We start from the raw sequence: 24,770 nt of genomic DNA on the forward strand, positions 1-24,770 counted from the left end.
TTAGCATTAACATATTAACATAGGATATTAACATATATATTTTATTTTCACATGTAATACCTACCGATGACGACATATTGCTCTTTATTTGCAAAAATAAAAATGTTGCAAAGCGATCGATCCACTGCACTTATTTGCGAACTTTCGACAGAATAGGTTAGACATTTTTTCGTTTCTTTTCCGTTCCGTAAGGGCTCAGTCACAATGAGAAAAATATAGAATAAGATAAAGGAATAAAGGTGCGAATTCATGGGACGCTCGTTTCAGGGTGCCATTACATGGAGCGCGGAAACGCGGAAACGCGGAAGCGCGGAAGACAAAATTTACTAGATTTCCGTCGATCCGTTCCGTCTGTTTTGAATGCCTTAATATTACATGGAGCATATTTTGAGCGGAAAATCGGAACGGAGAATTATAAAATATTAATTTTTAACGGTATTTATTGATTAAAATGCTTGTATTCAATAGATAAGCTGAAAAGATAAGCATATTAATAAAAATTGCAATGAATTAAGTGAACACAATTTTAAGAAATGAATACAAATGTCTATTTGTCACTATACTGTTCCGCTTTTCCGCGCAAATTGTGCTCCATGTAATATAAGGAGAAACAAACTCGCGGAACGAACGCGTCAAAATCCGTTGTCAACGCGGATACAGTATACTCCATCAAATTTCGGAGCTGTTTAATCACATTGAAAAAAAAGCTTTTACACATACTCTTCGATTACTTTATTATTTAATAAAAGTGGCAGTATAATATTATAGATTCAAACATCATGTTGATGGTTATTATGAAGTATATCTTATATGCAAGCCAGGGTACATACATAGGCTGCGTTAAGTACTGGCAGTGAATATCGAAACGCAGCCATATGTACATACATACATACACGATAATAGCGGATTCCGCTTTTCCGTTCAAACGTGCGGGACTCAACTCGCGGAAACGCGGAATCTAGTTACTATTCTGTTCCGCGCTTCCGCGTTTCCGCGTTTCCGCGCTCCATGTAATGGCACCCTCAGTGTATCGCGAAATCACGTGATTTCGCGCTGACGCTAGCGTCAAGCAAAGAAAGCTGGATTTTCTCAGCTTTAGCGTCAAAGCCAAAGCAGCGCAAAGACGCCGAAATTTTGACGCTGTTTTCCTTTTCATGAATTTCAATTGACGCCGACGTCACGTGTGGTCATGCGACCTTCTTGCCGCTGAAAATGAGCGTCGAGCGTCAGCATGAAAAGGCACCTTAAGGCTGCAATTTCACTACTAATCTGACGCTAGCGTCTAGTCAGTCACGTGACCTCTTTTTCGACGCTAGCGTCAAGAAAAGAAAGCTGGATTTGTTCAGCTTCAACTGCTTCAAGGCGCGTCAAGAGTTTGTTCAAGTTTGTTGTCGTCATCCGTGGGCGCGAAGAAATCGAGCGACATATTGAAACATTGGAAAGGAAAAAATGTTTAAAGAAGACAGGGAAGTAAGTAATATTGTTATTATAATAATTACACAGTTGTACTTTAATAATAATAATTAAACTTGCATGAAAGTATCTGTGGCTTCTCGACATAACCATGTTAACGAAAATGAGTAAACAGCAACGGAAAATGCATCCTTATTTTTTACTGTTTTTCATGTAAGAAATATGTAATTGTCTCTGATGTGAAGTACTTTTATGTGAATCATAAAAATTAAATAATAATTATTATTTATAATGGTTTAATTTAAGCCACAGATATTTTTGTGAAGATGTTTGACTTAATCTAGTCGTGTAAATTATGTAGAAAAATTAATTTATTAATTTAATTGTTCACATTACGCAACGTGCATATACACGTGCACATACATACATACATACACGTGCACATACACGTGCACATACACGTGCACATCACGTGCACATACATACACGTGCACATACACGTGCACACAACATGTATATTGTGATTTATATAATAAAAGTGTATAAAATAACATATATACGTTATTTTAATATTTTATAGGAATTAGATATGGTCCAGACATGTGGACTCTGTGAAATGATAATTTTCAGGAATGAGATAGACATAGTCAATCATGCCTGTTTGAAAGGCTATACCAAATATTATGTTGATGATGCCACATTATATTTTTATCCAATTACAGGTATGTACAACACACAGTATAACTCTGATAATTATATTCCAGACGTAAGGTAGCATGACAAGAGTGAAAACACTAAACAGACATTTTATAAAATGCCTAAGAATTATACAAACTGTATATAATGCCTATGTATAATACTTTATTACAGATGACGAGCAAAATATCATTACGAAAAACATGACTGGAAACAACGAGTTAACACTGAATCCCATTAATAAGGAAAATTTGGCTGGTAAAAAAAATACAGAGAATGTCTTGTTTGACCACGTTGCAATTTACCACAGCCACTCACAGCCCTCGGTGTCTAGAGTTTTTCCACTGAATCAGCTCTGTGAGTTTTGGCTGTGGTGAATCGCAACGTGGTCAATCGCGTCCCACCTAAAGCGGAGAGCACACATTTTCTGCACAACGCATAATGCATAAGCATAAGAAAATTGATTGGTCTATACACATGTGCATAAAGAAATAGACCAATCAGTTTTCTTGTGCTTACGTATTATGCGTTATGCAAAAGTCTGTGTTCCCCGCTTAAGAATGCAAATACATTCGTTACATAATATGATGTAATAAATATATAATTATTTTTTGCAGAGAATCAACATTTAAAAAGGAACCTCCCAACAAGATCGAATATTCTACAAGGAAAAAAAATTGAAAACATGTATGTCATTCGACGAAGAGGAACTTTTGATTCTGGAAGTGCAAAAACGGGAACCACTATGGAATTTCCAATCAGATGTCAGGCAAAGAAGTGCGAAAGCGACTAGAAAACTGTGGCAGGAAGTTTCCAATGCATTGGATGGTAAAAATAAGAATTTTTTAAAGAAACTGTTGCTCCTTTCTTTCAGCAACATTATTTTTTCATAATGACATTTTTTAAAGGTATAATTAGTCCAGAAACGGCCAAGAGCAAATTTAAATCTTTGCACGATACCTACAGGAAAATTATTCAATCCGAACAAAAGGCGAGTGGATCTGCAAGGGCACGTACCACTCGATTGTGGCACCATTATAACAATATGGAATTTTTACGTGACTCGTGCTTGGTCAAAACGTAAGTTTGATAAATGTTAAATGTTTTAAATGTTAGATAATTAAAGAATCATGAAATTAAAAACAGGTGTTTTTTGTACAGATGTTTTTTTATTATAGGTTACACATATGTTTATAATTATTTATAATTACATTTCAGCACAGCATCAAATATTTTCAGAAGTGCAGATACATTAGAAGAATCGGACCAGTCATTAGAAGTAACTGCGAATATTCGATCAGGTATATAACATTAATTACATTATATATAACATTATATACATTTTTCTTACATATAGATATGTTATAATTATTATTTTTTATTATATTTCAGCAAAAAAATCAGGCAATCTCAACGAAAAAAGTGCCATTGAAAGAATTGCTAATGCTTTCTGCGATGCTTCCAACAATGATGACATTGTTTTACCGCCGCCACCTCAGCCTGACGACGTCGACTTGTTTTTAAATTTGCTGGGATCCCGAATTCGTCGTTTATCCGAAGCGCAAAAGCAAGAAGCATTTCAAAAACTTTTGCAACTATCGTATGATATGCTGAAAGAAAATATATAAAACACTGGACATAGGAATCATACGTTGCATTTGCAAGCAAATTTCATGCTAATTATATTTTCTTCTTTCAATGTTTATTTATATATTCATATATTTCTCTCATTTAACGTATCGGTTTTTAGTTAGTTTAAAGCTCGTCCGAAATTATTCGCTGGTCGCGCAAACAGCATCGTTCAATTTCGAAAAAAAAAAAAATATATATATATATATATATATATAAAATGCAAGTACTACTAACACGTAACAAATTAACACGTCGAATGCCGGGTGGCTCTAGTAATATTACAAAAAATAATCCTAGCAAATACCAAGTTATATGTTGGCTTGTTTCTTAACAGTGCTCAAATTGCCAGGAAACTGCTCCTTCGCTATTAAAATAGTGGCAAAATTGATCTCGTGTCATCATGGATTTACATGAGCCACTCGGCATTCAACGTGTTAATTTGTTTGGTAGCACTTGCATTTTAAACATATTAATAATATATATTTTTTATTAAGCACGTATGGTAGAGATACTCCATCAGCTGTGATAGGTTGTGGTTCTGGTAGGTCAAGGAATGATTTCTAGCGTACCACCGCACTGCTTGTAGTAATAATGTCTCTTATTCACTCGTAAACCATCAAATTGTTTTTATAGTGACATGATTTCAACGTGCATTATTCGGATATTGTGTGATTTATTTTGAAAAATTAATTTTATTTGATTGTTTTCTGGGATTGGCAAAAGCTTGGCATAGCTTTAATCCTTGTGAAATTTCGAGATAATTTTTGTTAACAACCCTAAGAGCAAAAAGTCGACTTGTCGACTTGAAGTCGACTTCTACCGATACTGACTTGGCAGAAAGTCGACTTTTTTAAGGACGAAAGTCGACTTGAAGTCGACTTGAAGTCGGCGAATGTCTCAAAAAACGCCGACTAAAAGTCGACTTTCCGTCATGACGAAAAGTCGACTTTCCGTCATGACGAAAAGTCGACTTCTTGTCATGACGGAAAGTCGACTTTTAGTCGGCGTTTTTTGAGACATTCGCCGACTTCAAGTCGACTTCAAGTAGACTTTCGTCCTTAAAAAAGTCGACTTCTCTGCCAAGTCAGTTTCGGTAGAAGTCGACTTCAAGTCGACTTTTCGTCACGACGGAAAGTCGACTTCTTGTCATGACGGAAAGTCGACTTTTAGTCGGCGTTTTTTGAGACATTCGCCGACTTCAAGTCGACTTCAAGTCGACTTTCGTCCTTAAAAAAGTCGACTTCTCTGCCAAGTCAGTTTCGGTAGAAGTCGACTTCAAGTCGACTTCCCGTCATGATGAAAAGTCGACTTCCCGTCAACTTTTAACGTCAGGTTTCTAGAATTGAATAAATAATGGAAAGTATATTTTTAAGGTTATGGGTATGACAAATGTTTTTTTATGACTGTACGTTACATGTTGCATTGTGTTTGCTGGCGGGTAACTCGTCCTAAAATATGAGAAAGAGTTTTCGTGAATTATCCAAACGTCAAAAGGATCGACGTATTTTGCTGCTTTATAATCGTACGCGTAATAATTTTGAACCTCCTGTTTCAATAAATAATGATGATAGTGGTGGTGACATTCTTCCTGGGCCATCTGCGGTTCATGATATGGACGTTTCTGTTCCCGATGCATCGTTAATGCCTCTAGAGACTGATGATGAATCAGAAGTTGATAGCAGTGACAATAATGAATATGATAATTGTGAATCATCCGAAGGTAGTGCTGACTGCGATGTAAATGTATTTAATGAAAATGTATTTAATTCTGATTTAAGATGAAAAAAAACTTAATTTTATTTTGTTTTATTATACATACATTTTATTATACATTAATTATTTTGCATCGGCCGCTCGACGGAACTCAATGAGCACGCTTTCGTGTTATAAACGTTACAATGTAATCGCGTGTAAATGTGCTGGACGCGTATACCGCTCGGGACATAAATTATCTAATTAAACACGATCGATTTTCCAAAACTCCATTAAATGAGCATTCCAGCTCTTAAACGAGATATATGTAATGGAACGAAAGCCGAGCCGGAATCGAACCACAGACTTGGAATCTTAGAAAATTCTTTTTTAAATGTTGGGCAAGACAAAGAGATGGTTGTGCAAATCGCCTATTATATACTTCTAATCGTCTTAACGTTATTTTTACAAACGTTCTTGTAGTCTTTACGCGAAATGTTTATACAATACATATATATATATAATACTAAAACCGTGTTTCATGTTGAGTGTGCTTACAGAAAATCATCCTGTTTATTGTCCTTTTTTTCCCTTTTGCTTCTGTCTGACGGAAATTTGCTTAATAATGCTTCGGTATCATCATCCGTGCTGATGCAAATAGCTCTTTTCTCCATCTTCCGGGCTTCGATATATGTATCTGAAACAAATAATAATTTCAAGAAACCGATTCAATAACAGTTACCCAGATAGCCAAAAATGTCGACAGTGAAAGCGACCAGTTTGGATGTATATTTTCCTCGGCAGAGTGATGCATACATTTAGGGAACTGTATCAATAAAGATAACGGTATACAAACGCTAGCGAATCGCTCCATCATAAAACTTTGACCTTTATCCGGATTACGACTTTCTTATTAAGAGGAATCAGTCATCAATCCTTCCTCATTTTTTATTCGAATGACACGAGTTCCCTTAATGTAGACAACTTTTGGCGAGCCATTATAGAGAATAGTTCTTGAATAGTTCTCTGAGACATGCAGCAAACGTATAACTGGAATTTTTCTATCTGGGTATTAATACATAGTTGAAGTGTACAAAAAATATACATACCAAAAGGTCCTACCAAATACTGGTACGTTGTTTTACTCCAAGAGCTTTCAGGCTTTTGCTTTTTAGATGCAGCCAATGTTACTGCTTCTCCCTTGGGCCACCACACTGTCATTACGTCAGGGAGTACCCACGTTGATGGCACTGCAGCAGCCCACTTCTCAGTGACCACAACATAAAATGTATCACTCGACATCTTTTGATACAACTGCAATTGTAAAATAAGTTTGTTTACAATACATGCTGAGAGGATCAAACAGTCGAATTCAATTCGATAATGCCTTTTTTTTTTGTTTTCCCCTCGGGTGAAGAGAGTTTGTTGTGTCATTAACCTCACCTTTAGGTTATATAGCACAGAGGCTGCAGTCCATTTGATACTACAAATGCTTTGAAGCGTTCTTCTTTTTCTTCTTTCTTCACTGAAAGAAAGAAGAAGAGGAATGCTTCGAACCATTTGTAGTATTAAGTGGACCATAGCCAGGATCTCTTGTTCCTCTCTCTCTCTCTCTCTCTCCCGTAGCCAGGGTCAGGTTAATCGCAGTCGCAATTTAAGATTTTACGTACCTTTTCTAACTTATGGAAGTATAGTACTCCCGTAGGAAGGAGATCGGGTCCTCGGACTCCTGGGGCCGGCCCACGCACAGTTGCACTATATGTATAGGCTGCGTTCAGTGTTATTCAGCTGCTAGTACTAAAAATCTATATAGTGTATGTGACATAAACAATATAGATTTGCAGTACTGGCAGTGAATATCGAAACGCAGCCATATAGTCTTTCAGGATTTGTTGGATTAATTATACATTTACCTCGTGGCTCGCGGCACATTCCTCGCACTCACGCACACTCACGTCCTCGATCAAGATCGAGATTCGCCGCCATATTGATATGCACGGCGCGCCGTACGCGGGCGGCGCTTCAATTAAAAAAATGACTGCTAGAAGTCGACTTTTAGTCGACTTTCCGCCATTCTTAGAAGTCGACTAGAAGTCGACTTATAAAAGTCGACGGAAAATTGACTTTTATAAGTCGACTATTTAGAAGTCGACTTTCAGTCGACTTTCCGCCATTTTTAGAAGTCGACTAGAAGTCGACTTATAAATAGTCGACGAAAAATTGACTTTTATAAGTCGACTATTTAGAAGTCGACTTTCAGTCGACTTTCCGCCATTTTTAGAAGTCGACTAGAAGTCGACTTATAAAAGTCAACTTTCCGTTGACTTTTATAAGTCGACTATTTAGAAGTCGACTTTTAGTCGACTTTCCGCCATTTTTAGAAGTCGACTATTTAGAAGTCGACTTTCAGTCGACTTTCTGCCATTTTTAGAAGCCGACTAGAAGTCGACTTATAAAAGTCGACTTACCGTCGACTTTCCGTCAACTGTGCTCTTAGGGAAGGGCTTCCTGCCCCGTAGTAAGTTAAGTTTTAGATACGCAAAAAAATTATGGAATATTACTCGTTTAATGTAAAGTGTATTTTACTTTCGTTTTTGTACCTGTACAAAATTTCAATTTAAGACTTAGTTTTTAAGATATCGAATGTCCGAATTTGATAAGTTGTTGGAAAAAAAGTAATCGCGCACGATACTTTTCTTAAGAACGATTGTTTCGAAATTTCACAAATGCTGTATGTTCGCGTTAGTCCATTCCCTATCAGGCGGTTTATAATAAATGCGTTAAAATTACGCTATAAATACATAGTAATGCTAATTATAACTACATTCGTCGTGTAAAAAAATACTCTCGCAATATATAAAAATATTCGGCGATACAATGCTTCGGCTACCTTAAATATATTAAGTTATAATAAATAGAGAAAGACTGCTGTACAATACAAATGTAAAATAGTGCTCGGTTACTTAACATAGAAACATAACATAGAAATGCATATACGAACAATTCTACAACAAAATTATGATATCATTTATGCAAATATTATCCCGACAAAATGTAATTTCAAGTTATTCTTATTTACATTCCAACAAATCTTATCAATTAACAAAATTATTTCCTTAAAGATTTCTATTGGGCATCAACTAATTCTTGAATAGCAATCTTTACCCGTTTCCTTCTTTATTATAATATAGCGTACCACCTAGCGTACCACCGCACTGCCAAATCTGTTGAAGAATATCAATTTATCAAAGAATATAAAATCTCATTAAACCAATATAAAATTTTTAGCGTACATGCTTGTAGTAATAAACCGACGTCATAATTTTAATATATTTGAAGAAATTTTACTCACTGTGAAGGATATCTACCGTTAACAGTGCTCAAATTGCCAGGGAACTGCTCCTTCGCTATTAAAATAGTGGCAAAATTGATCTCGTATCATCATGGATTTACGTGAACCTAAGTTAGAACCACATTGACTTATATCCCCCAAAGCACCTTCATCAGTTACATCTGATCTCCAAGTGCCAGGTATGAAATCGTGTGAATTATCTGTATCAACTAGATTGGATGGTATATATTCATCATGGCCAATATCTGCAACTCGAAGCCAATTGTGTAAACAGATAATGGCTTGAACAATTTTCATACACGTGTCAACTGTAGTATCAATGGGACGCCTTAATATCCGCCATTGGCTACATAAAATTCCAAAGCAACTTTCAATCATTCTTCTTGCTCTACTCAGCCGATAGTTGTATATAATTCGTTCGTTACTTAAACCTCCTCTTCCAGGATACGGTCGAAGTAAATATTCTGTTAGTGGAAAAGCTTCGTCACCTACAAGCACGTATGATAGAGATACTCCATCAGCTGTGATAGGTTGTGGTTCTGGTAAATTCATTTCCTTATTATGAAACTTTTGTCCCATTAGAGAAGATCGAAAAATGCCACCATCACTACGTCGACCATATGCTCCAATGTCCACAAAAGTAAATTTGTAATTTGCATCACATATTGCCAGAAGTACTATGCTGTGAGAATTCTTGTAATTGTAATATGAAGAACCTGCATTATTAGGACACTGAAAGAACTATCGTAAATAATTATTATGTCATCAATTAAAAATGTTAAAAAGTAAGGTGTTTACTGATTTTACTTGTATTTGTATGTGCTTTCCGTCAATAGCACCTACGCAATGCGGAAAATTCCATTTCTCATAAAATTCTTCCGCTATGCGCGACCAATCTCCTTCATTCAAGGTACTTGGAAGGACTTCCTCATGAATGCAAGACCAAATAGCGTTACATGTATCGGTAATGATGTTACAAACTGTTGTTACTCCAATTAGATACTGATATGAAATTGATCTCATAGAATCACCAGCAGCTAAATATCTATAAAGTGTAATATGTTTAAAAGGCAAGTAATATTAAACAGATTAACACATTCAATGTGTTGTAATATATATAGTAATAGTACAAAGAATAAAAACAAACCTTAATGTCAAACACAGTCGTTCAGGAGCAGATATTGACTCACGAAAGAAACCCAGCAAACGCAAAAGGATTAAAAGGTATTAAAATTTTTTAATACCTTTGAATCCCTTTTTTGGCGGAATTAGATGAAATTAGATGGGATTCGAAATGAGATGGTCCAATCCCATGGAATCCAAAAAAGAAATTTTAAATTCCATCCACTCCTATGGAATCCGTAAAGGTTATGGAATTGCATGGCATTAGATGGTTTACGAAACGTCTCGCGCTTCCGTTGGGCGACCAAGCGCCGTTGTTCGTCGGTAAGCTTTTGTGTATGCCTAAGGGCATTACACGCACTACTGCCGACGGGCAATTAGCCCGAAAATGAGATTTGTAAGATCTGTCAGGCACCGTAGGGGGTCCCTTTACATAGCGGTCGAGACGAAACTTTGAACTCGAGAAGATGCCCCGGCGATGCGACGCCTAGCGGCGTCGACGCGAATTGCCGGTAATGCAGATACCGCGCGGGCGTGTACTATTATTGGCGCGTACCGCCACAGAGTTCAACACGGACACTTTTTAATCCCTATCCTGGCATTCAATGGTATTCATTTTATTGTCAGAATAGACGAAATTCAATGGAATTCAATACGGAAATTTTTAATTCCTAGTTTGGCGTTCAATGGTATTCATTTCGTTAACGGAATCAATGGTATTCAATGGAGTTCATCAAGAAACTTTCCAATCCCTAACCTGGCATTCAGTGGTACTCATTTCGTTAACGGAATCAATGGTATTCAATGGAATTCATCACGAAACTTTCCAATCCCTAACCTGGCATTCAGTGGTATAATATTTTTGTGTTGGAATTGGATGGGATTCAAAAAAGACAAATTCTTTCCAAAATAAGGAATTCCATGATATTGAAACTATTTCAATCCCTTTTTTGGACAGAATGGAATTCGGAAAGTCCTTAATTGAATTCCTGGCAATCCTGTTTTAATTCTTTTCAATCTTTTTTCGTTTGCTGGGAAGTGTTCTGTCTACTCAACGAAGGCCCTACTATTTGTAGCAAATCTTCGAACTGTGTAGCAGTCATTCGAAAATAATTTTTAAACGTGCTGTCTTCCAAGATAATATTGGGAAATATTGCATGATAAAAACCATGAAATTTTCTATTTTCAAATAATGGTGCAACCCAATAACGTTTTTTGGTATATTTTCTTCTCTGTATTTTTTCCAACTCATTTATTATTGCCACACAAACCATTAAACGTTTTTTATTCTTCTCTCTTCTTATTATTTTAAAACACTTCCTTTGCCATTCGTAATATCTTTGATTGAATGACATTTTTGAACTGCGCAATTCCAGTGCACTGTTTAACGCTCCTTTAGCCGTTTTGACGTCAACAGACGCTAGCGTCATCCAGCGTCAAGCGTCAAGTGAAAACGCAGCAAGGGTGCATCCCGATGGAGAAGAAATAGCGGAACGGAACAGTAACGGAAAAGAGATATGGTGGGGGGTTAACCAATCAGAGTAGTTCCGTTTCAATTCCGTTCCGTTATTTAGTGAGTGGGTTCCCCATGGCACGGAGCTGTTACGGAACGGAAAAGAAACGGAAAAATTTCTAACCTATTCTGTCGAAAGTTCGCAAATAAGTGCAGTGGATCGATCGGTTTGCAACATTTTTATTTTTGCAAATAAAGAGCAATATGTCGTCATCGGTAGGTATTACATGTAAAAATAAAATATATATGTTAAAATCCTATGTTATTAATATGTTAATGCTAATTAATGTGATATATTTTATTAATTTCCAGAAATTTAAATGTGGATATTGTCGCTGGATTGTTTGGTTCGATGAAGACGGAAAACTTTCACATCCTTGCTTAGCAAATCATGCGAATTTAATAATGGATAAAGATCGAAATCTCTTTATAAATGGTACGTATATTTGTGTACAAGAGAGGCAATATATATATTCAATATAACTAATGGTTAGAGAATATGTAAATGATATATAAATTTGTTGTAAAACTAAATCTGTTATTATTTAGATTCTTTAGAAACACACGTCGAGAGTGAGAATAACAGCAATAACGCCGGAGAGACTGGAGTCGACAGTGACGTAGGATTGTCATTGATGATGGGAATAAGATCATCATCTACGTTGAGGTTGTCACTTGTTGATGTGGAAGGAATTAATGCTGTTGCTCTTTGAACAGGACGCTTTGAAAATATCCACATTTGAATTTCTGGAAATTAATGAAATATATCACATTCGGTTAATTAGCATTAACATATTAACATAGGATTTTAACATATATATTTTATTTTCACATGTAATACCTACCGATGACGACATATTGCTCTTTATTTGCAAAAATAAAAATGTTGCAAAGCAATCGATCCACTGCACTTATTTGCGAACTTTCGACAGAATAGGTTAGAAATTTTTCCGTTTCTTTTCCGTTCCGTAACAGCTCCGTGCCATGGGGAACCCACTCACTAAATAACGGAACAGAATTGAAACGGAACTACTCTGATTGGTTAACCCCCCACCATATCTCTTTTCCGTTACTGTTCCGTTCCGCTATTTTTTCTCCATCGGGATGCACCCTAATGCAATGCAATAGCGTTAATAGCGCGCTCCCCGAACGCAGCCTTAGGGTGCCATTACATGGAGCGCGGAAACGCGGAAACGCGGAAACGCGGAAGCGCGGAAGACAAAATTTACTAGATTTCCGTCGATCCGTTCCGTCTGTTTTGAATGCCTTAATATTACATGGAGCATATTTTGAGCGGAAAAGCGGAACGGAGAATTATAAAATATTAATTTTTAACGGTATTTATTGATTAAAATGCTTGTATTCAATAGATAAGCTGAAAAGATAAGCATATTAATAAAAATTGCAATGAATTAAGTGAACACAATTTTAAGAAATGAATACAAATGTCTATTTGTCACTATACTGTTCCGCTTTTCCGCGCAAATTGTGCTCCATGTAATATAAGGAGAAACAAACTCGCGGAACGAACGCGTCAAAATCCGTTGTCAACGCGGATACAGTATACTCAATCAAATTTCGGAGCTGTTTAATCACATTGAAAAAAAAGCTTTTACACATACTCTTCGATTACTTTATTATTTAATAAAAGTGGCAGTATAATATTATAGATCGAAACATCATGTTGATGGTTATTATGAAGTATATCTTATATGCAAGCCAGGGTACATACATAGGCTGCGTTAAGTACTGGCAGTGAATATCGAAACGCAGCCATACATACATACACGATAATAGCGGATTCCGCTTTTCCGTTCAAACGTGCGGGACTCAACTCGCGGAAACGCGGAATCTAGTTACTATTCTGTTCCACGCTTCCGCGTTTCCGCGTTTCCGCGCTCCATGTAATGGCACCCTTAGAAGTCGACTTTCCGTCGACTTCTATAAGTAAGTCGACTATTTAGAAGTTGACTTTTAGTCGACTTCTATAAGTCGACTATTTAAAAGTCGACTTTTATAGCGTCAGAGAGAAACCTGAGAGAGGCCATCCCGGCATTTTTCGTCAATTTTTCTGTGTCACATTTTCCGACGCGCACCCTGATAAAGTGCGTATCAACTACGTCGTTTCGCTCGGTAACCGCACATGGTTTGCGTCCGTGCTAATGGTTCGTGTCCGAACTAGCCAGTTAGTGGGGATATGCTGCGGCCTCGCTCGGCCACGTTCGGCCGCGCTCGGCCGCGCTCGGCCGGCCCGGCGCCTCGGCAAGCTTCGAGCGAGGAGAGAAGGACAGACATACGATTTACGATTTACTGTCTCCGTCTATGACTGCTAGCTGCCTTGGCACGCGCCGGCTATGCGACGTTGCCACGATGCCACGCACTTCGGATATCGCGTACGGTGTCTCGCCGAGTGCCGAATCTCGAGTTGTTAAATATATATATATATATATATATATAATTTATTAACATAAAAATTAAAATTTGTTAACGTAATACTATTTTTGTTAAGTAAGGAAGGAAAGGATTTTTAGAAGTCAGAGGAACAGCTACGCATAAATAAAATATATCACCTATATGTATATTAATATTGTTATTTTATTTCAAAGTAAATTAAAAGAAGTACGATATAAAAGTATGATATAAAAGTTATATATTATTTCTCATAGTAATGAATTTGGATTCCGGTAATTTATTTATCTTCTCCAGCTTCGCCGCGCCCTCTGCCTCTTCCTCCACCTCGTCCTCTGCCACTGCCTCTGCCTCTGCCTCTGCCTCTGCCTCTGCCTCTGCCTCTGCCTCTGCCTCTCCCTCGCATCGCGTTGTATACCGCCCGCACCAACGAGCTTAACGTTTCAGGCTGTAACAAAAAATAAATATTTTAAGTAAAATGACATTTTCGTGTATATATATATACGTAAATAAATTTCATTATTAACACTTTGTCGAACGCTGTCACGTATGCGTCACATGTGATATGTGCGACTGTCATTGCAAAGTGTTAATAATCATTATCAATAATGATAAGAAATTATCCCATTATTTCAACACTTACGTTTAATACGATCGGCTGAGTCGCCGTCGGAGCCGTTGCTGTGGTCGACATCGTCGCCGTGGCCATGGGCGCCGTTACGACCGCCAGGGTCGTCGTTGACGTCGTGGCTCTAGAGGCCGTCGCGGCCGCCGTCGGCATCGTGATCGTGACGGCCCCCACGGCCACGATGCCGACGACGGCCGCGACGGCTCCTACGGCCACGATGCCGACGACAGCAACGACGACCCCGAGGCCCGTGACGGCCCTCACGATCACGATGCCGACGGCGGCCGCGACGGCCTCTAGAGCCACGACGTCAACGACGACCCCGGCGGTCGTAACGGCGCCCATGGCCACGGCGACGATGTCGACCACAGCAACGGCTCCGACGGCGACTCAGCCGATCGTATTAAACGTAAGTGTTGAAATAATGGGATAATTTCTTATCATTATTGATAATGATTATTAACACTTTGCAATGACAGTCGCACATATCACATGTGACGCATACGTGACAGCGTTCGACAAAGTGTTAATAATGAAATTTATTTACGTATATATATATACACGAAAATGTCATTTTACTTAAAATATTTATTTTTTGTTACAGCCTGAAACGTTAAGCTCGTTGGTGCGGGCGGTATACAACGCGATGCGAGGGAGAGGCAGAGGCAGAGGCAGAGGCAGAGGCAGAGGCAGAGGCAGAGGCAGAGGCAGTGGCAGAGGACGAGGTGGAGGAAGAGGCAGAGGGCGCGGCGAAGCTGGAGAAGATAAATAAATTACCGGAATCCAAATTCATTACTATGAGAAATAATATATAACTTTTATATCATACTTTTATATCGTACTTCTTTTAATTTACTTTGAAATAAAATAACAATATTAATATACATATAGGTGATATATTTTATTTATGCGTAGCTGTTCCTCTGACTTCTAAAAATCCTTTCCTTCCTTACTTAACAAAAATAGTATTACGTTAACAAATTTTAATTTTTATGTTAATAAATTATATATATATATATATATATATATATATATATATATATATATATATTTAACAACTCGAGATTCGGCACTCGGCGAGACACCGTACGCAATATCCGAAATGCGTGGCATCGTGGCAACGTCGCATAGCCGGCGCGTGCCAAGGCAGCTAGCAGTCATAGACGGAGACAGTAAATCGTAAATCGTATGTCTGTCCTTCTCTCCTCGCTCGAAGCTTGCCGAGGCGCCGGGCCGGCCGAGCGCGGCCGAGCGCGGCCGAGCGTGGCCGAGCGAGGCCGCAGCATATCCCCACTAACTGGTTAGTTCGGACACGAACCATTAGCACGGACGCAAACCATGTGCGGTTACCGAGCGAAACGACGTAGTTGATACGCACTTTATCAGGGTGCGCGTCGGAAAATGTGACACAGAAAAATTGACGAAAAATGCCGGGATGGCCTCTCTCAGGTTTCTCTCTGATAGCGTTTTCGATTGGGGTGCACTGGCTGCACTGAGTGTCAGGCGCGTGTACGATTGGCACTATTGGCAGTGCCAATGCACACTTGACTAGGGCTGGGTTCCACTTATCGCTCACAACGCTCGCGAGCATCATTTCGTCCTTGTTTAACATTTGACAAACAAGAAGGATGAAATGATTCCACGAGCGTTGCGAGCGATAAGTGGAACGCACCCTTAGGTGTTGCGTGTTCGTTTGAACGCACGACACTCGCATAGTGCGCACTCAGTGCGCACTTAAGTGGCACGAAATATTTTGACGGTGCCAGTTCAGTGCACTGGATGCATGCAAGCAGTAGGGCATTTTTTTGAATAATATCGAACGAAAATTCATAATGAGCAATTCGGATTTGGCTCTCTTTAATATTTTGGAGACATTTTTGGAATTTTCTTTTAGTTCAAGCGAGAAAGAAGAAATAATTACAACTCTTCGAATTAGAAGAATAATTCCAAAAACTGTAAATTATGTAGAATGTGTAAAAAAAATGGATAATGACACCGTAAGTGTTATATTTTTTTATATAAACATTGAACCTATACCCTTTTTTAAAATATAATTAATGTATTTAATGTAATATAATAGCATTTTTATACTGAATAATAATAATTTTTATATTTGTCATAGTTCTGTAAACACTTCAGAATGTGTCCAGAAACATGTGTGCAATTAATAGATGGTTTTCAGCAATCAGATTTCTTTCCAAAAAATGAAATGCATGGTGGTAGATCAGCAGTTTCTGCTGAAAAGCATATTTTATCTTTTTTGTGGTTAGTACAGCAGAAAACAGTTCCTTTTAATAATTATAATTGTGTAAAAATTGATATAATATATTTTATAGGTTTGCAGAAAACAAATCATCGATGCGAGACGTAGCAGATCGATTCGATACAGCTATTTCAACCTGCGAAACGATTTTATCAAGGGTTATGAATTATATCTTTTAAGCATAGCGAAAGATGTTATAAAGTTTCCTAATAATGACGAAGAAAAAGATGAGCTGGCTTATCGTTTTTCAAAGGTTACATAAAAAGTTACTTAAATAAAAAAAATTACTTTTAATTATTATTGAATTGTTATAAATTAAAATAATAAATAATTATTTTTTTTCAGATATCAGGTTTTCCAAATGTATTAGGATGTATTGATGGATCGTATATAAACATTCGAACTCCTAAGTATAAAATAAGATCTACTTACGCTAATCGACATGACAAAACGAGTCTTGTATTACAAGGAATTTGTGATGATAAGAAGAGATTTATTGACGCCTTCACTGGAGTGGCTGGCAAACTTCATGATAGCAGGACATTCACATTATCCTTCATAAGCAAAAATATTAGTGGTATATGTCAAAATGGAAAGTATCACTTGTTAGGCAATAGTGCTTACCCAATAAGGGAATATTCACACAGTGCGTTTCGTAGTTTTCGGTGTCCAGGTGTAATAATATGTTGAATGCGATGTCTACGTGTCCCAGGTTGCCGATGACGAGGTCCACATAGTGCGCTCCGTAGTTTTTGGTGTCTACGTGTATTAATATCTTGAATTCGATGTCCACGTGTCCCAGGTTGCCGATGACGGGATCCAGATAATGCGCTTCATAGTTTTTGGTGTCCAGGTGTAATCGTACGTTGAATGCGATGTCTAGGTGTCCCAGGTTGCCGATGACGAGGTCCACACAGTGCGCTCCGTAGTTTTTGGTGTCTACGTGTATTAATATCTTGAATTCGATGTCCACGTGTCTCAGGTTGCCGATGACGGGATCCAGATAATGCGCTTCATAGATTTCGGTGTCCAGGTGTAATTGTACGTTGAATTCGATGTCTACGTGTCCCAGGTTGCCGATGACGAGGTCTACATAGTGCGCTCCGTAGTTTTTGGTGTCTACGTGTATTAATATCTTGAATTTGATGTCCACGAGTCCCAGGTTGCCGATGACGGGATCCAGATAATGCGCTCCGTAGTTTTCGGTGTCTACGTGTATTAATATTTTGAATTCGATGTCCACGTATCCCAGGTTGCCGATGACGGGATCCAGATAGTGCGCTTCATAGTTTCCGGTGTCCAGGTGTAATCGTACGTTGAATTTGATGTCTACGTGTCCCAGGTTGCCGATGACGAGGTCCACATAGTGCGCTTCGTAGTTTTCGGTGTCCAGGTGTAATAATATGTTGAATTCAATGTTTAGGTGTCCCAGGTTGCCGATGACAAGGTCCACATATTGCGCTTCGTAGTTTTCGGTGTCTACGTGTATTAATACCTTGAAATTGATGTCTAGGTGTCCCAGGTTGCTGATGACGAGGTCCACATAATGCGCTTCATAATTTTTGGTGTCTAGGTGTATTAATAACTTTAAATCTGAATGGGTGCGTTCAGCCGATACTCCGCTAGCCTAGCAATCGTGAGCAGTTGCTCGTTTTTGCTCGTTTCTTCTTTTTTTAATCCAGTAAGTCAAAAAAGAGGAAACGAGCGAAAACGAGCGACTGCTCACGATTGCTAGGCTAGCAAAGTATCGGCTGAACGCACCCAATGTAGGACACGTAGATATCGAATTCGAGGTATTAATACATGTAGACACCGAAAACTACGAAGCGCACTATGTGGACCTCGTCATCGGCAACTTGGAACACGTGGCCATCAAATTCAAGGTATTAATACACCTGGACACCGAAAACTATAGAGCGCGCTATGTGGACCTCGTCATCGGCAACCTGGGACACCTAAACATTGAATTCAAGCTTGATTCATAAAAATCGACTTAAAATTTCCCTAGCGGCAGAATTAAAATTATGTCATGACATAATAAAAATCGCTGAATTAAAATTATGTCTAGACATAATAAAAATTGGACAAAAATTATGTTTAGACATAATAAAAATTGGATGAATTAAAATTATGTCTGACGTAAAAATAATTATCAAAAATATCGATACCTGAAGATATCGGTACATATACAGTTGCGAACAACATTCAGTAAGACACGCAAATAAAAATAAATAAAGAATTTTACAGTTAACGACTTATTAACATTAATCATGTTTTATTGCGATTATGTTTTATGTTAAAATTGAAAAATATATACAAGGTGTACAACTAAAAGGGTTACAGATTATTATTTTTAAAAAACTGAGCAAAATATTAAATTGTTGTTTTCTTTAGAAATAATAGTCCGTAACACTTTTAGCTTCATACCTTGTATTATATACGGTTTATGAAATTATAAGATATATTGTTTATAAGATTAAGTTGCGTAACACTACAAAAAGGCGTGATATCCGTACAAAATTACCTTTTTAAAAAAAAGGTAAAATGAGCGCCAAAAACGCATAATAGTGTATATGTATTATGTTGTTACCCTGTTATGTTGTTACCTCGAAAAAAACAAAGTGGTAGTATTATACCTCCAAATAGCTTTATCCTGTACATACTGTTTATACAATGCGTAATATACTACAAAAAGGCGTGATATCCGCACAAAATTACCTTTTTTAAAAAAAGGTAAAAAAAGGCGCCAAGTACACGTATAGTAGTGTATATGTTGTTACCTAAAAAAAAAGAAAGTGGTAGTATTATACCTCAAAAAAACCTAAGTAACAAGTGGTAGATCTTTATATCTCGAAAAATCTCGAAAAAATCTAAGCAGTAGTATCTTTATTTCCGAAAAATTATAACCCAAGTGATACACGTCACAAAATTATGTTACCTTATCAAAAAGAAGAGTCGCGTTTCAAGTGATCTATTACAATTACAAAAAAGAAATGATATCTCTTTAAGTTAGAGCGCCAATTACAGAGAGAACATGTATATTGCCTCAAAAAATAATTGTTGCACTACATTGAAAAATCTTTACATTGTGTCAATTAGAAAAGAATGTATAATAACAATTTTATAAGATTAAAAAATTTTATTTAAATTTAACAAGGGAATACAAGATATTTAAATACAAAGTTATTTACATGTGTATTTTTTAATGGCCACAAAGAATTACAGAAGTAACAGTACAAAATAAAAATATTTTATTAAAATACATAAATTTTTCTTGTAAAAAAACTTGGCGCTGCTAGACCTCGAAATTTTAAATAAATAAATAAACTTATTCTATACTTAATTATAAGCCGCATTATCCGCCGTCCGCGTAGTCACGCACATCCATATCACTCACTCCCACATCCACGCTGATAATCATTTAATATTACTTTCATTGTATTCTTCTCTGAATTATTTTTATTTATTGTTGTTTTTATTTATTTAAAATTTCGAGGTCTAGCAGCGCCAAGTTTTTTTACAAGAAAAATTTATGTATTTTAATAAAATATTTTTATTTTGTACTGTTACTTCTGTAATTCTTTGTGGCCATTAAAAAATACACATGTAAATAACTTTGTATTTAAATATCTTGTATTCCCTTGTTAAATTTAAATAAAATTTTTTAATCTTATAAAATTGTTATTATACATTCTTTTCTAATTGACACAATGTAAAGATTTTTCAATGTAGTGCAACAATTATTTTTTGAGGCAATATACATGTTCTCTCTGTAATTGGCGCTCTAACTTAAAGAGATATCATTTCTTTTTTGTAATTGTAATAGATCACTTGAAACGCGACTCTTCTTTTTGATAAGGTAACATAATTTTGTGACGTGTATCACTTGGGTTATAATTTTTCGGAAATAAAGATACTACTGCTTAGATTTTTTCGAGATTTTTCGAGATATAAAGATCTACCACTTGTTACTTAGGTTTTTTTGAGGTATAATACTACCACTTTCTTTTTTTTTAGGTAACAACATATACACTACTATACGTGTACTTGGCGCCTTTTTTTACCTTTTTTTAATCACTTGTTAGGCAATAGTGCTTACCCAATAAGGGAATATCTTTTAACACCTTAATAAAGATTATGGAAATCTTATTCGATCACAAAGAATATATAACAAAAAGCTTTGTGGAACTAGAGTGTTTATCGAAAATGCATTTGGCTTGTTAAAGTCGCGATTTCGTCAGCTAATAGAATTACAATTTCACGATGTCAAAAAAATGTCAAAATTTATAATGGCATGTTGCGTATTGCATAATTTGTGTATTGATTTGAAAAGGATTCATTCGATATAGAATTAATAAACGAGCCCAATAATGATGAAATATTTAATATCAATGATCCCCAAGTTTTGGGAAAAATAGAAGCAAAAAGAAGAGGAGAGCAGAAGAGAAATGAAATATGCGAGAATCATTTGATAATAGTTAATAGTAAATAGGTAATAGTTTTAAATTTAAAGGTTTTTGGATCATATATATATGTACATTTTATTAAAAAACATGAATAAAAATGAAACAATATCTATTACTTGTTAAATGTTTTAATGTTTATAGTTCTTGCATCTCATTATATCTATTTTTTCCATTGCACTTACATTCTTATTCTAAATAACAAAAATAAAATAAAATTCTTATTCTATTATTAATGCCTTAATTTGTGTATGTTGTGTATCGGGAAAGAGACAAGGACTCCAGCACTTCAGTATTTCTACCTCGGTTTATTTCTACTCGCTATACAAAATACTACGCTTCTGTGTTGTCGGACGGTCGAGACGGAAGAGAGAGATTCACCGTGAGGCAACGACTATATATCTAGATATACGCTAGCACTCGCGTTTATGGGCCCTCTACTTCCCGTATAGGCGGAAACAAAAACAATATGGCGCGAACCTATGAACTACATAACACCTCTCCCCTCGTGAAGGAAAACTACCTTCTACCTAAACTTCGTATGGAAATCCGCGAATCTCGCTGGTACTCTTCTGTTTCGAGTTGACGGCTCTCTTTGGTTCCGCCTTTCTAGAGGTGGTTGCACTACCCTTGGTTCTTGCTCTTGTGCTACTTCTTCGTTTTGCACATTATCGCCCGAGTTCCCTGAGTCATTTAGTGGCTCCGGTTCCTCTGGATTATCTCCAGCTTCCTCATCAGGTGGCTTCTCATCGTATGATTCCCCACCTGAGTACCAGTCTTGTCTTGGGTTCTCATCATCTCCTGTCTTGCGAATCTGGTCTATGTGCCGCTCCCAGATTCGACCATCATCTAACGCGATCGTATAATGTAACTTTCCGGTACGACAAATGACTTTACCAACACGCCATTTAACTCTATTCCTGTAGTCTCTACATTGTACTCTCTCTCCCACCTCAAATATTCTACATGTCTTGAACGTATTTGTATTTGTACATTTCTTTGGCTCGTCCGGTAAACATACCGTTAAGTTTGTACGCATTCTTCCTTTAAAAATTCGATCGCATGGAGCTATGCCCGTAATACAATGGGGAGTTACTCGATATTGTACTAAAAAGTCTTGTACCGCATCTTCTAACGTTAGTCCCTTATTTCTAGGATCCGCAAGCATCTTTCGCAAAGAGTTTTTTACCGTTTGTACGAACCTTTCTGCCAATCCGTTTGTTGACGGATGATACGGAGCAGTAAATTTCGGTGTAATTCCTTTTGACTTTAAGAATTGTAAAAATTCCGTGGAACGGAAATTGCTACCGTTATTCATTACCATTATTTTTGGATAACCGAAGTTAGTGAACATCTCTTTGCATTCGTTAATTGTGGTTTTCGCGGTGATATTCTTAACTATCCGAACAAAAGGCCACTTCGAATATGCATCCATAACTACGAAAAAGTAATGGTTCATAAATGGTTCCGCATAGTCCACATGTACACGTTCGAAGGGGGCTTCTGCTGGCTCCCACTCATGTACTTCGACCTTCGGTGGGTCGTTACGCACTTCATTACATGTATTACAATTACTTGCTAATCTCTCAATTGCTTTGTCCACGCCAGGCCACCAGAAAGCATTTCTCGCTAATGTCTTCATCCTCACTACGCCAAAATGACTTTTATGTAATTCTCGCAGAAAACGTTGTCGTAATTGACTAGGGACTACGGCTTTCCCATTACAAAGGAGGACACCTTGTTGAATACTAAAAGCTGCTTGATTTATATTGAATCGTAATTTTACCGGTTTTTCTTTTTTTTCATGTATAACTTTAAGGATATTACTTAACTATACATCATTTGCCTTAGCGCGTGCTAATTCCTCCACTGTAATGGGCAAGTTTTTTTCTTTATCAATTTCATAGACTTCTATTACATCGCGTTCCGCTGTTGTTGACATCGGCAACGGTAGTCGTGATAGACAATCCGCGTTAGAATGTAATTTCGTATTCTTATACTTAATATCAAACGAAAAACCCTGTAAAAATACCGCGTAATGCTGCATTCGCATCGCTGTGTACGCAGGCAGCGCTTTGATCGGAGAAAATATTTGCACTAGGGGCCTGTGATCAGTATACAACGTAAATTTGTTCCCATAGAGATATTTATGAAATTTCTTCACACCAAAAATGATCGCATATGCCTCTTTATCAATTTGCGTGTATCGCTTTTGGGTCTCTGACAGAGACTGGGACGCGTACTGTAATACTCGCTCTGTACCGTCCGGATAGCGGTGTGACAAAACCGCACCCACGCCGTAAGGACTAGCATCCGTAGCCAGAATCAATGGAAGTTTTGTGTCAAAATGTGCAAGCACTGTATCGCTCTTAAAATTATTTTTCGCAGTTTGAAAAGCCTGTTCACAACTACGCGACCATTTAAAACAAACATTTTTCTGTAGTAGTTTATGTAACGGTGCTAATATCGTACTCAAATTCTTAATGAACCGACCGTAATAATTCACCATGCCAAGAAATGAGCGTAATTCCATAACATTTTTCGGTCTTGGCATTTGATCAATAGCTTGTATCTTCTCTGTAGTTTTATGTAATCCATTTTTGTCTATCTTATATCCACAATAATCTATGCTATTTTGGAAAAATTCGCACTTACTTTCATTGATTCTGATATTGGCTTTCGCGAGGCGCTGCAGTACCATCTCAAGTCGCTGCAAATGAACCTTATCATTTGGACCGGTTATTCTAATGTCATCCAGAAAGACTGATACTCCGGGTATATCCCCTAGAATATCTTCTATCTCGCGCTGCCAGATTGCTGGCGCCGAAGCCGTACCGTACATCAATCTTGTGCTTCGATATAATCCCTTATGCGTACTAAGTGTAAGTAATTCGCGATCTTCGACACGAACCTTAAGCTGCAAATATGCTTGTTTTAGATCTATTTTCGAGAATTTTTCTCCGCCTGCCATCGACGAGAATAATTCGTCTGTCGTTGGCAGTGGATGTTCGTCAACCACTAAATGTGGGTTTATCGTAACCTTGAAATCCCCGCAAATACGAACCGTGTTATCACGTTTAAGAACGGGTACAATAGGCGTAGCCCATCTGGATGCATTTACCTTCTCTAAAATACCGGCTTGAACTAGCGACTGCAGCTCCTCCTCAACGAGTGGTAATAACTTAAAAGGAATTGTACGTGCTTTTAAGAATACCGGTTTAACATTTTCCTTTAATGTCAGACTAGCTTGTAACCCTTTTATTTTTGTAGAGTGTGGATCTAACCCATTTCGATACTGTTGTAATAATCGCGCAATTGTCTCTTGTGTATTATCGCGTAATTGTACATTATTTATTGATTCCGTTAGTTGTATTTGTAACTGTCGTATCCACTCACACCCTAAAAGTGGCTCACGATCGACATTTGAAATGTACAGGTTAAGTTTAACAGTTTTTCCGCGCAACGTAACCGTCACGGGTACGACCCCAACGATTTGAATCGGCGTTTTGCAAAACGTAATTAACTGTAAGGACGTTGGACACGGACGTCGATTTCGAAATTGTTCCCGCAGCGTTCGGGTACTCACG

The 24,770-nt window shown here is 37.4% G+C and overlaps 1 protein-coding gene, 3 long non-coding RNA genes and 1 pseudogene across 5 annotated transcripts in view; 4 read left to right on the top strand and 1 right to left on the bottom strand.

The window, feature by feature from the left end:
* The window catches only part of LOC143902152 (uncharacterized), a 77,677-nt gene that overhangs the window by 19,850 nt on the left and 33,057 nt on the right, over window positions 1–24,770 (top strand). The window lies entirely within an intron of this gene.
* Window positions 276–5,420, top strand: LOC143902480 (uncharacterized; annotated as a pseudogene). The gene is made up of 7 exons (XR_013258384.1): window positions 276–1,470; window positions 1,994–2,135; window positions 2,284–2,367; window positions 2,727–2,937; window positions 3,018–3,189; window positions 3,328–3,410; window positions 3,502–5,420. The product of XR_013258384.1 is annotated as an uncharacterized LOC143902480 (transcript).
* LOC143902498 (uncharacterized) lies at window positions 11,499–12,321 on the top strand. Its single transcript, XR_013258392.1, has 3 exons — window positions 11,499–11,636; window positions 11,733–11,856; window positions 11,970–12,321. It is a non-coding gene; the product is annotated as an uncharacterized LOC143902498 (long non-coding RNA).
* Window positions 13,996–14,884, bottom strand: LOC143902487 (uncharacterized). The gene is made up of 2 exons (XM_077415446.1): window positions 14,473–14,884; window positions 13,996–14,277 (listed from the first exon to the last, which is right to left on the bottom strand). Exons 1-2 carry the CDS (start codon window positions 14,800–14,802, stop codon window positions 14,110–14,112), a joined length of 498 nt encoding a protein of 165 aa, XP_077271572.1. The 5' UTR covers window positions 14,803–14,884; the 3' UTR covers window positions 13,996–14,109.
* On the top strand, window positions 16,009–17,158 carry LOC143902407 (uncharacterized). The gene is made up of 4 exons (XR_013258360.1): window positions 16,009–16,454; window positions 16,580–16,722; window positions 16,794–16,973; window positions 17,066–17,158. It is a non-coding gene; the product is annotated as an uncharacterized LOC143902407 (long non-coding RNA).

This window comes from Temnothorax americanus, unplaced genomic scaffold (assembly GCF_048541705.1).
Source record: "Temnothorax americanus isolate GAGA-0224 unplaced genomic scaffold, ASM4854170v1 Scaffold101, whole genome shotgun sequence".
In the NCBI taxonomy this organism is placed as follows: Eukaryota; Metazoa; Arthropoda; class Insecta; order Hymenoptera; family Formicidae; genus Temnothorax; species Temnothorax americanus.

What these genes read in the sequence shown, in the direction of transcription:
- LOC143902487 (XM_077415446.1), bottom strand. Translation starts at nt 14,802, where the DNA reads ATGGGCGCCGTTACGACCGCCGGGGTCGTCGTTGACGTCGTGGCTCTA. An exon ending in CTCAGCCGATCGTATTAAAC is followed by an intron (nt 14,278 to 14,472) that starts GTAAGTGTTGAA and finishes TTTTTGTTACAG; the next exon opens with CCTGAAACGTTAAGCTCGTT.